Genomic DNA, 13650 nt, shown 5'->3' on the forward strand with positions numbered 1-13650 from the left:
GGCTTGTTGGTTATATTTCACTGTTATGAATGTCACTTCCACAGGAGTTATATTTTCTACAGTATAAGTTCTTAGTTGGATATCTGCAGGCTTTAGTATCTTTGAAATGCTATTCAAACTCATTTTGTGGAATGACTGACGAGAAAATCTGCAGATGCTGGAAATCCAAGCAACAAACACAAAATACTGGAGGAACTCAGCAGGCCAGGCAGCATCTATGGAAAAGAGTACAGTCGATGTTTCGGGCCAAGATCAGATACAATGTGATAAGTAAACATTAACCATATATTTGAAAGTTGGTAATGCTAGTAAAATCCTTACATGATTATAAATATAATTATTTTAAAGAGCAGGCCACTAAATACCTGTTTTGTATTGTTTCTTCACTCTGTTGTATTTCACCTCTCTTCATGCCAGTGTCTCTGCCCTTTTTCATTTTCTCTTGAAGTCTAGTACTATTAGATTGACTGTAATTTCCTTTTGAGAGCTCATGTTATTTTCTTCTGCATTGCATTTGTGGAACATTGTTAGCATAAAGAATATTAATTGATTTTCATGACCTTGTAGCAGTTAGAGCAGAGAGAATAATTGTAGTCATTATTGACTGTGGCATTTTAAGCGGTGTTTTAAAGCTTGAGGCAGATGATGCAAATATGCCAGTTCAACCATGGGATTTGCATGCATTGGTAATGAAATGCAAACAGTTTCACCCTAACATTCTTGGGCATTCTAGCTTGGTTTCAGTCAAATAATTATTACTAAATTATCAAAGAACCCATTATGCTCAATCTGGTTTTCTGAGGCAGAATTGTTAGCAATCACCCAAATATGACCTGTAACTTGCTGAGGTTCCTCTGAAGCTATTTCTGAAAACTTTGAAAGGAACTGGAGATATTTGTTTTTTCCCTACATAGTATAAAAAGATTTGTATGGATTAAACATTTATTTAAATGTTACATGACTGATTTAAGAAAACAAAGGGTTTAGAGCTATTTTGGATTATTTCTGGTGTCATTCTGGCCAAAACAAAGCATGTTGGCTGACGTGTTTCATGTTTTCATTGCATTTACAAGAAGAAGATGAAGTTACATGCAGGAAGATGAAGCAGTTTTATTTATTTTTACTTGATACCTTACCAAAGGCGCAGCTGAGATAGGTTGCTACTTATGAGACTTTCTTTTGCCATGAATATTGGCTTCACATTAGAAAATCTATCAGTGATGGTTTTACAGCAAATATCCTGATTTAATTTAGTTGCCGTGTTTGGTTTTGAATTGGGAAAAATGTATTTGAAGCCCCAAGGCTTATTATTTAGGGTATGAAAACAGCATGCAATAGTAGTAAGCGGGTAACAGAGTTGAGATCAAGTTTTTTTTAAATGTATAGATTGTAGGAAGCAGAAAGATTGGGATGCTTAGACCATAAGCTATATGAACAGAAGTTGGCCATTTGGTCTATCAAGTCTGCTTTGTCATTCAATCATGGGCTGATCCAATTCTCCCAGTCATCCCCATTCCCCTGCCTTCTCCCCATACCCTATGATGCTCTGGCTAATCAAGAAGCTATCTATCTCTGCCTTAAATGGATCCAATGACTTGGCCTCCACAGCTGCTTGTGGCAACAAATTCCACAGATTTACCACCCTCTGACTAAAGTAATTTCTCCATTTCTCTGTTCTAAATGGACGTCCTTCAATCCTGAAGTCGTGCCCTCTTGCCCTAGACTCCCCTACCATGGGAAATAACTTTGCTATATCTAATTTGTTCAGGCCTTTAAACATTTGGAATGTTTCTATGAGATCCCCCCTCATTCTCCTGAACTCCAGGGAATACAGCCCAAGAGCTGCCAGACGTTCCTCATACGGTAACCCTTTCATTCCTGGAATCATTCTTGTGAATCTTCTCTGAAGCCTCTCCACTGTCAGTATATCCTTTCTAAATTAAGGAGCCCAAAACTGCACACAATTCTCCAAGTGCTTTATAGAGCCTCAACATCATATCCCTACTCTTATATTCTGTACCTCCAGAAATGAATGCCGACATTGCATTCGCCTTCTTCATCACTGACTCAACCTGGAAGTTAATCTTTTGGGTATAATGCACAAGGACTTCCAAGCCCGTTTGCATCTTTGCATTTTGAGTTTTCTCCCCATCTAAATAATAGTCTGCCCGTTTATTTCTTCCACTAAAGTGCATGACCATACACTTTCCACCATTGTATTTCATTTGCCACTTCTTTGCTCATTCCCTTAAACTACCTAAGTCTCTCTGCAGGCTGTCTGTTTCCTCAACACTACCCGCTCCTTCACCTATCTTTGTATCATCAACAAATTTAGCCACAAATCTATAAGTCCCGTAGTCCAGATCATTGACATACATTGTAAAAAACAGCAGTCCCAACACCGACCCCTGTGGAACTCCACTGGTAACCAGAATAGGATCCAGCCAGCCAGAATAGGATCCCTTTATTCCCACTCTTCATTTCTGTCGATCAGCTAATGCTCCACCCATGCTAGTAACTTTCCTGTAATTCCATGGGACGTTATCTTGCTAAGCAGCCTCATGTGCAGCACCTTGTCAAAGGCCTTCTGAAAATCCAAGTACACCACATCCACTGCATCTCCTTTGTCTACCCTGCTTGTAATTTCCTCAAAAAAATGCAGTAGTTCAGTCAGGCAGGATTTTCCTTTCAGGAAACCATACTGACTTTGGCCTATCTTGTCATGTGCCTTCAGGTACATCGTAATCTCATTCCTAAATTGATTCCAACAACTTCCCAACCACTGATGTCAGGCTAATAGGTCTATAGTTTCCTTTCTGCTACCTCTCACCCTTCTTAAATAGTAGAGTAACATTTGCAATTTTCCAGTCATCCGGTACAATGGTAGAATCTATCGATTCTTGAAAGATCATTGTTAATGCCTCCACAATCTTTCCAGCTAATTCGTTCAGAACCCAAGGGTGCATTCCATCAGGTCCAGGAGATTTATCCACCCTCAGACAATTAAGCTTCCTGAGCACCTTCTCAGGCATAATTTTCACTGCACATAATTCACCTCCCTGACACTCTTGGATGTCCGGTATACTGCAGATGTCTTTCACTGTGAAGACTAATGCAAAATTTGCATTCAACTCCTCTGCCATCTCTGCGTCTCTCATTACAATATCTCTAACGTCATCTTCTATTGGTCCTATATCTACCCTCAGCTCTCTTACCCTTTATATACTTAAAAAAAGCTTCTAGTATCTTCTCTGCTATTAGTTGCCAGCTACCTTTCATAATTCATCCTTTCCTTCCTAATGACTTTCTTGGTTTCCTTCTGCAAGTTCTTAAAAGCTTCCCAATCTTCTATCTTACCACTAGCTTTGGCTTCCTTGTACAGTATGCCCTCTCTTTTGCTTTTACTTTGGCTCTGACTTCACTTGTCAGCCACAGTAGTGTCATTCTTTCTATTCGAAATTTCTTCTTATTTGGAATATATTTGTCATTTTTCACAGAAACTCCAGCCTTTGCTGCTCAGCTGTCCTTCCTGCTAGTGTCCCTTTCCAGTCAACTTTGTCCATTTCCCCTCTCATGCCATTGTAATTTCCTTTATTCCACTGAAATACCAACACATTGGAATTTAGTTTCTCCATCTCAAATTTCAAAGTGAACTCGATCACCTTCCATCCGATCCCCTAGTGGGCTCAACAACAAGCTATTTTAAAAAACCATCCCTTAGACATTCTACAAATTCTCTCTCTTGACATTCAGTACTGGCCTGGTTTTCCCAATCCACTTTCATGTTAAAATCCCCAACAATTATTATGACATTGCCCTTCTGACATGCCTTTTCTATCTCTTGCTGTAATTTGTAATCCACATCCCGGCTGCTGTTTGGAGGCCTGTATACAACTGCCATTAGAGTCCTTTTACCCTTGCCATTTCTTAACTCAGCCCATAGAGACTCTACAGCTTCTGATTCTATGTCATCCCTTTCTAATCATTTAATATTATGTCTTATACACAGGGCCACACCACCCTCTCTGCCTACTAATCTGTCTTTCCGATACACCGTATATCCTTGGACGTTCAGCTCCCAATGGTAGCCATCCTTTTGCCAAGTTTCAGAGATGGCCACAACATCATACTTGCAAATCTGTAGCTGAATTTTGAGGTCATCCATTTTATTTCTTCTGCTGCATGCATTCAAGTATAACACTTTCAGTCCAGTATTTGTTGCTTTCTGTTTTAACTGCACCATGTCTCTACTGCCCTCTAAAATCATCCCACTAGCTGTGATTATGCCTCATCTCCTGCCTGTCCTTTCTAACATCTCTGTTGCACGTTATCTTTGATTTATTTCTGTTTTCCCCTTCCTCAGTCCTATCACTCTGGTTCCCATCCCCCTGTCAAATTAGTTTAAACTCTCCCTAACAGCTCTATTAAACCTGCTTGCTGGAATATTGGACCCCTTTCGGTTCAGGTGTAACTCGTCCTTTTTGTACAGGTCATACCTCCCACAGAGGAGGCCCCAGTGATCCAGGAACCTGAAGCCCTGCCCCCTACACCAGTCTCTCAGCCATGCATTAATATGCCTGATCATGCTATTCTTGCACTTGATAGCATGTGGCATAGGCGGCAATCCTGAGATTACTACCCTGGAGGTACTGCTTTTCAGCTTCCTACCCAACTCCCTGAATTCTCTCTTCAGGACCTCCTCTCTTTTTCTAGCTATGTCATTGGTACCAACGTGTACCAAGATTTTTGGCTGTTCACCCTCTCCCTTCAGAATACTCTGCACCTCATCCGAGGCATCCCGTGCCCTGGCACCTGGGAGGCAACACACCATGTGAGAATCTCTATCAGGCTGACAGGTATTCCTGTCTGTTCCCTTCACTGTGGAATCCCCTATGACTACCACGTTCCTCAATTTCTTCTCTCCCTTCTGCACCATGGAGCCAGACTCAGTGCCAGAGACCAGATCGCTGTGGTTGTCCTCTATCAGGTCACCCCTCTCAACAGAATTCAAAACGCGATAACGATTACTGAGGGGGATGGCCACAGGCGTGCTTTCTACTATCTGAGCTCTTCCCTTTCCTTCCCTGACACTCATCCACTTACCTAACTCCTGCAGCTTCAGGGTTACTAACTCTCTGTAGCTCCTCTCTATCTCCTGCTCACTTTCCCTAATAACCATATAACAAACCATATAACCATATACCAATTACAGCACGGAAACAGGCCATCTCGGCCCTTCTAGTCCGTGCCGAACTCTTACTCTCACCTAGTCTCACCGACCTGCACTCAGCCTATAACCCTCCATTCCTTTCCTGTCCATATATCTATCCAATTTAACTTTAAATTACAACATCGAACCTGCCTCAACCAGTTCTGCTGGAAGCTCGTTCCACACAGCTACCACTCTCTGAGTAAAGAAGTTCCCCCTCAGGTTACCCCTAAACTTTTGCCCTTTAACTCTCAACTCGTGTCCTCCTGTTTGAATCTCCCCCACTCTCAATGGAAAAAGTCTATCCACGGCAACTCTGTCTATCCCCCCTCCTAATTTTAAATAGATCTATCAAGTCCCCCCTCAACCTTCTACGCTCCAAAGAATAAAGACCCAACTTGTTCAACCTTTCTCTGTAACTTAGGAGATGACACCCAGGCACCATTTTAGTAAATCTCCTCTGTACTCTCTCAATTTTATTGACATCTTTCCTATAATCCGGTGACCGGAATTGTACACAATACTCCAAATTTGGCCTCACCAATGCCTTATACAATTTCAACATTACATCCCAAATCCTATACTCATTGCTCTGATTTATAAAGGCCAGCATACCAAAAGCTTTCTTCACCACCCTATCCACATGAGAGTCCACCTTCAGGGAACTATGCACCATTATTCCTAGAGATCCCTCTGTTCTACTGCATTCTTCAATGCCCTACCATTTACCATGTATGTCCTATTTTGATTAGTCCTACCAAAATGTAGCACCTCACATTTATCAGCATTAAACTCCATCCGCCATCTTTCAGCCCACTCTTATAACTGGCCTAAATCTCTCTGCAAGCTTTGAATACCTACTTCATTATCCACAACACCACCTATCTTAGTATCATCTGCATACTTACTAATCTAATTTACCACCCCATCATCCAGATCATTAATGTATATGACAAACAACACTGGACCCAGTACAGATCCCTGAGGCATACCACTAGTCACCGGCCTCCAATCTGACAAACAGTTATCCACCACTACTCTCTGGCATCTCCCATTCAGCCACTGCTGAATCCATTTTACTACTTCGATATTAATGCCTAACGATTGAACCTTCCTAACTAACCTAATAAGCTGTAGGCCATCAAGCTGCAGCTCCAGATCCCTAACATGGTCTCTCAGGAGCTGCACCTGGCGCAGATGTGGCCATCTGGGAGACCGGAGGATTCCCAGGATTCCCACATCTGATACCTAGAGCAAAGTACTAACCCCAAAGACATGCTCTCTATTCCTCAAAAAATGCAAGGAAAAAATGAACTTACCTCGCCAAAGCCTGATTGAGCCAAAGCCCTACCACTCTGACTGAGACCACATTGTCGATGACCGCTCCACTAGGCAGTGTCTCCCTTTTATGTCTGAGACTTCCCTGCTCTCCAACACACTCAAAAACTTTTATAGATGTGCTGTGGAGAGCATTCTGACAGGCTGCATCACTGTCTGGTATGGCGGGGGGGTGTTGTGGGGGCTACTGTACAAGACGGAAAGAAGCAGCAGAGGGTTGTAAATTTAATCGGCTCCATCTTGGGTACTAGCCTACAAAATATCCAGGACATCTTCGAGGAGCGGTGGTGTCTCAGACAGAAAGGCAGCGTCCATTATTAAGGACCTCCAGCACCCAAGGTATGCCCTTTTCTCACTGTTGCCATCAGGTAGGAGGTACAGAATCCTGAAGGCACACACTCAGCAATTCAGGAACAGCTTCTTCCCCTCTGCCATCCGATTCCTAAATGGACATTGAACCCTTGAACGCTACCTGACTTTTAAAAAATATATTTCTGTTTTTTGTACCATTTTTAATCTATTCAATATACGTATACTGTATAAGTATACTGAATATTTATTATTATTTTTTCTCTTCTATATTATGTATTGCGTTGATCTTCTGTTACCAAGTTAACAAACTTCACATCACATGCTGGTGATAATAAACCTGATTCTGATTTTGGTGCTCCGGTTATAGCCGAGCTCCTGCGAAGCTTTCCCCTTTTAAACTTTGCTCCTTGACCTGTGCGCTGCCTCCTCTCTCGTAGCTCTCCAACTCATAATTGGTGTGCTGATTGGTGCTTGGAGACTATCGAAAATCATAATTTATGCCAATAACAGTACAGGGATAATACAGTAAAGATACTGGAAATATTAAATGAAATTCTAATTGCAGATAATTTTTATCAGTAATAGAAAGCCGAAGCTTAGGATGGAGAGGGAAAAATTGCAATTATTGACACAAGAAAATATTTGTAGGTTTTGTTCTGGATGTTTACAGATTTTTTTTTGGATCATTTAAAATTTTTTTCCCTGCTATGTATAAATTCAAGGTGCAAAGCTTTGGTGTCATGTTTTGACACTTAAAGATAAATAGTTGTAATCTCTTAAATTCAGATGGACCAGTTGCAGTTAAAAAAAATCCTTTGTGATTTGAATGTGAGGTTGAGGTTTATTCTGCCTCAGGCAGTCTTACTGAGTTCCTTAACAGATGGAATACGATGAATGGCTAAACCGTGCAAACCAGAAGCTTCATGTAGTTAATTTGTAATCGATGCTAAATTAGTAAACTTAGCTTATGTTGTGATAGACTGAGTAAAATGTCAAAAGAACATTCATGAAGAACAGAACACAAAGGTTTTTGAGCTGTTGCATGATTGTGTATATGTCTACAGTGGATATGATTTAAGCTAAGCTGCGATGCGCTTTCCCTTTCTCCTTGTGATTTGGAGTTGAGTGTGCAATAGTGTGATTTTAACAAGTTGAACTGCATTCAACAAATGGGGAAATAGCAAAGGTTAACAAGCTTAAAAAGAATGGAAACAGTATTTACAACAATGATTTTTGATGTTATGGCCTAAGGAGTGGACCTGTAGGCTTGCAAGTCTGCTAGAGGATCTATGCCAAAGGCATATTTTAACCTGTCACCTGGCAATGTAAGACAGCAATCGTGGGAGTCAATTGATTTCAGTCTGTATGGTAATCTTACGTAAAGTCCTTGACAATCTATTTTTATGGAATACTGTAAATGCAAACTCATATTAATATTTAAAATTAGATCACTGTTGACTTGTGCCACCATGCTTTATAACAAAATTTGTTCTTATAATTGAAGTCAATATCTGTTATTGATATTTTCTTTAATTTCACCTCACATAAAGAGTTGGTTAGTTGTGTTGGATGGACAACAGCAGATGAGTTATTTTCATCCAGTGATGACCACCAAATCCTGAAGTGGAATCTATTAACAAATGAAACGGTCCAAGTAGTAAGGCTTGCTGAAGAAATTTATCCAATAGATATGCATTGGTTCCCCAAGACTACAGGAGGCAAGAAGCAGATACAGACAGAAATATTTGTGCTCACCAGTACAGACGGTAAGTCTTGAGTCAAAAACTAAGTTATATTATTTTTTTCCTCAGTGAAATATACTTTTTCTTCCCCCCCCCCCCATTATGGACAACATATAGTAGGGAAATTTGTAGTACAGAACTTGTTGTATACCATTATTTTTCGCCATAGCTACAATGTATGAAATAATTTCCATTCTGATTATCCAGTGCTCTCAAGAAATAGTCCTACACTGAAAATAAAATGGTTAGATGCAGATTACAATCTAATTCTTTGCAAACTAGCCACCTCTTTTCAACCAATTGAATGCATTTCTATTTCCCATGTAGCAGCTCTGGTTTCTGAAAGTAAAATTTATCTGAATAACCACTGACAATTGGATTAAGGCTGCTTAAACTTTGATTGTGAAATGATTTTGCAACCAGGAAATTTTATAATTATGTGAGTTTGGACTCACTACAACAGTGGTCCCCAACCTCTGGGCCGCAGACCGATACATTGCCGCGAAGAATGCAGTGGTGCAGCAGTAGCCAGAACGCACCCAGCACATCTTTAAGAAAAAAGCCGAAATAAACAAGCTAATTAATTAGGTGCTGCCTGGCATGTAAATGTCGACCCAGATCAGAAGTGATTGCTGATTGCATTGCCTCTGATCTGGGCCGACATTTACATGCCGGACGGCACCTAATTAATTAGCTTGTTTATTTCGGCTTTTTTCTTAAAGATGTGCTGGGTGCGTTCTGACTACCACTGCACCCCTGCATGCTTCACAGCAATGTATTGGTCCACGGCCCGGAGGTTGGGGACCACTGCACTACAATACCATAGAAACATAGAAAATAGGTGCAGGAGTAGGCTATTCGGCCCTTCGAGCCTGCACTGCCATTCAGTATGATCATGACTGATCATCCAACTCAGAATCCTGTAACAGCCTTCCCTCCATACCCCCGATCCCTTTAGCCATAAGGGCCATATCTAACTCCCTCTTAAATATAGCCAATGAACTGGCCTCAACTGTTTCCTGTGGCAGAGAATTCCACAGATTCACCACTCTCTGTGTGAAGAAGTTTTTCCTAATCTCGGTCCTAAAAGGCTTCCCCTTTATCCTCAAACTGTGACCCCTCGTTCTGGACTTCCCCAATATTGGGAACAATCTTCCTGCATCTAGCCTGTCCAATCCCTTTAGGATTTTATACGTTTCAATAAGATCCCCCCCCCCCCCAATCTTCTAAATTCCAACGCGTATAAGCCTAGTCGATCCAGTCTTTCATCATATCAAAGTCCTACCATCCCAGGGATCAATCTGGTGAACCTTCTTTGTACTCCCTCTATGACAAGAATATCTTTCCTCAGATTAGGGGACCAAAACTGCACAGAATACTCCAGGTGTGGTCTCACCAAGGCCTTGTACAATGGCAGTAGGACCTCCCTGCTCCAGTACTCGAATCCTCTTGTTATGAATGCCAGCATACCATTCGCCTTTTTCACCGCCTGCTGTACCTGCATGCCCACTTTCAATGACTGGTGTATAATGACACGCAGGTCTCGTTGCACCTCCCCTTTTCCTAGTCGGCCACCGTTCAGATAATAATCTGTTTTCCTGTTCTTGCCACCAAAGTGGATAACCTCACATTTATCCACATTAAATTGCATCTGCCATGAATTTGCCCACTCACCTAAACTATCCAAGTCACCCTGCATCCTCTTAGCATCCTCCTCACAGCTAACACTGCTGCCCAGCTTCGTGTCATCCGCAAACTTGGAGATGCTGCATTTAATTCCCTCATCTAAGTAATTAATGTATATTGTAAACAACTGGGGTCCCAGCACTGAGCCTTGCGGTACCCCACTAGTCACTGCCTGCCATTCTGAAAAGGTTCCATTTATTCCCACTTTTTTGCTTCCTGTCTGCCAACCAATTCTCTATCCACATCAATACCTTACCCCCAATACCGTGTGCTTTAAGTTTGCACACTAATCTCCTGTGTGGGACCTTGTCAAAAGCCTTTTGAAAATCCAAATATACAACATCCACTGGTTCTGCCCTATCCACTCTACTAGTTACATCCTCAAAAAATTCTGAGATTCGTCAGACATGATTTTCCTTTCACAAATCCATGCTGACTTTGTCCGATGATTTCGCCGCTTTCGAAATGTGCTGTTATCACATCTTTGATAACTGACTCTAGCATTTTCCCCACCACCAATGTTAGGCTAACCGGTCTATAATTCCCTGGTTTCTCTCTCCCTCCTTTTTTTAAAAAGTGGGGTTACATTAGCCACCCTCCAAACCTCAGGAACTAGTCCAGAATCGAAAGAGTTTTGAAAAATTATCACTAATGCATCCACTATTTCTTGGGATACTTCCTTAAGCACTGGGATGCAGACCATCTGGCCCTGGAGATTTATCTGCCTTTAATCCCTTCATACAAATTTCCAATCTTTTGCTTCTAGTTTACTTAGTGTGCCATGTAAATTACATGTTTTATAAATTAGCTGTTGGAAAATGTGACTGAAATGCTTTACTTAATAATTACAACAAATAAAATTCTGGTAGACTAACCAAATTCAATTTCATTGAATTTCATGAAGTTATTACATCTCCTGTTAATATTAGAGGGTCTGGTAAGTTGAAAATAATGCTAAGAACTGACAATCCATTGGAGACAACTTTAGATTCAGTAATTCAGTAAACAGCTGAAACATCAAAAGGTGAAGGAAGTGGATTATGTATTCTTATTTTCTGAACCTGTCAGTAAGAATTAATATGGAGCAAATGTCTAAAGATTGAAACACAAAAGGTAAACAAATTTATATGGTTTTCACTGGGGAAAAAATCTTATTTTCACTAAAATTATTAGGTTAATCAGAATTAGTAGTTTCAAGTGTAATATTAAATTTATGGCTGTGTTGAATTAATTGGGCTTCAGAATTTAAGAAATGCTGTTTACAAGTTAATATTCCACAAGATTAAAATAATTGTGGCCACAGTAAACTTTTCAGAATGGGCACAACCTTATTCAAAATGGTTATTGGGTAGTTTCTGTGAGCTAGTTAAACCTTAAGTGTGTGTGGTATCTGTTTCTCTTTTTTTTAATAGGCACATGTAGTATAGGAATAATGGACCAAAGTACTGGGCAAATATCTGCTGGATTCTTAGAGATTTTTAACAACTGCATATAGTTTTGCTTGTACTTCAGTTTGAACAATGTATGAGAAAGCACTATATAATGTAGGTGATAATCTGCCTAAAGTTTGTTAGTTAAAATTCATGCAAGAATGGTAGATATTGGTTTAAAGAGGATGTTGTGTGTTGATTATACAAGTCATATGATCTCCTGCATATTAATGCCAATTTATAGAACTTCATTGTGAAAAATTGAAGGTACAAAAATAAATTGATCTGATTATACTTCAACTATTTATGCATGTATTGATTGAAAATATTGATTAGCTTTTTCATTTGTCTAAGGTAAATTTCATTTAGTATCAAAGACGGGACGAGTGGAAAAAAGTGTAGAAGCACATCGTGGAGCTGTGTTAGCAGGAAGGTGGAACTATGAGGGAACTGCTTTGGTAACAGGTGATTGAGAGGGAACTTTAAAATTAATTTAATGTTTGAAATTAAAACCATTGATCCGTCTTTTGATCTTTGTTTATGCACTTCATATGAGTGAATTTCAGCTAGATAAGCTTAGAAAGATACTGTCTGCAGAAATGATGCTGGGTATAAACAGAAGAATGTTTCCATGATGGCTCAGTAGGACAACACTTCCAAAGCTTTGGTCTCGTAAGACATATTTCTGGTACTGCAAAATTTGTTTTACCAGTTGTACAGAACTTGGTCATCACCTCGTTATGTTTTTTGAAGATGTAGCCATAATTTTAATTAGCATCATACACAAAATGCTGGAGGAACTCAGCAGGCCAGGCTGCATCAGTGGTAAAGAGTACAGTTGACGTTTTGGGCTGAGACCCTTCTTCAGGACTGGAAAGGAAGGGGAGAAGAGAATCCTTCTCTCCTTCCTTTCCAGTCCTGAAGAATAGTCTCAGCTCAAAACGTCGGCTGTTTATTCCTTTGCATGGATGCTGCCTGGCCTGCTGAGTTCCTCCAGTATTTTGTGTGTGTTGCTTTGGATCTACAGCATCTGCAGATTTTCTTGTGTTTGTTTTTAACTAGAGTGTTAGTTTCAGTTCATCTGTGAAATTCCTAAATTTAATTTTAATATTTGTAAATGGGAGGGTGGAGATTACCTTTTGCACTTCCTTAAGCACACAAATCCTTTCACACTGAGCTGCATGAAGCTCAAAAGTTATAGTCCGTGAGCCAGAACCCCAAATGTGGTCCAGTGGTACCATCTGGGGGGAATAATTCTTATAGTGATTTTTGGCAAATTATACACCCCTAGCGCTAGAAAAATATGTGATAGCATTGCAGCGGTGGTAGCTTGCATGGTAACCTTCATGCTATAAGAACCATGATCCCATGGTGCTTTGCCTATAAGATAAATTATGCCAGGTACCTGTCCCCTTACTTTGCTCAGATGATGAACCTCCCAGAGAAGAATCCTTCTGTGTCTGAGGCCTTCAAGACTGGCCAATTCTCAGTGCAGCTGTCAAGTAACAACCCCTTTGGGCAGATACCTGTGGACCAGGCTATTGAAGCCACAGTGAACAAAGACACACAGACTCCTGGAGGCACATCACGGTTCAGCCTGAATGCTGGAGCTATCAAGCGTTACTACATAACAGCTGAACACCACAGTGCATTCCTGGGACAGTTAAGGGAGATGGTGCAAGGTAACAAATCAGAGCCTTGTCATGCCGAGCTACAGCGGCCAAGAATCCAGAAAGATGAGGAAGCAGTTTCAGCAGTGGCTAGCCTCATACATGAATGGGTCAACCCATTTGCAGAGAAGCGGGACCTCATTAGCATCTCTACAGCAAAGGCAGCCTCCAAGGACATTGCCTCTGACCTGATGAAGGCATATGAGATTGGTGAGCAATGCTGTGCAACCTTCAATGATGAGAGACTAGAGGAAGACCCACCC

General features: G+C 40.7%; 1 protein-coding gene across 6 annotated transcripts in view; it reads left to right on the plus strand.

Annotated features, from left to right (window-relative positions):
• Positions 1–13650, plus strand: part of ift80 (intraflagellar transport 80 homolog (Chlamydomonas)) — a 275494-nt gene that overhangs the window by 35395 nt on the left and 226449 nt on the right. For 5 of the 6 annotated variants that reach the window (XM_072255425.1, XM_072255426.1, XM_072255427.1 and 2 more), the window contains exons 3-4: positions 8402–8625; positions 12072–12182. In XM_072255425.1, the coding sequence (XP_072111526.1) occupies positions 8402–8625; positions 12072–12182 (335 nt within the window). The remainder of the gene's footprint in view (positions 1–8401; positions 8626–12071; positions 12183–13650) is intronic. The other variant, XM_072255430.1, reaches the window with a different exon arrangement.

Source organism: Mobula birostris, chromosome 4 (assembly GCF_030028105.1).
Source record: "Mobula birostris isolate sMobBir1 chromosome 4, sMobBir1.hap1, whole genome shotgun sequence".
Taxonomy (NCBI): Eukaryota; Metazoa; Chordata; class Chondrichthyes; order Myliobatiformes; family Myliobatidae; genus Mobula; species Mobula birostris.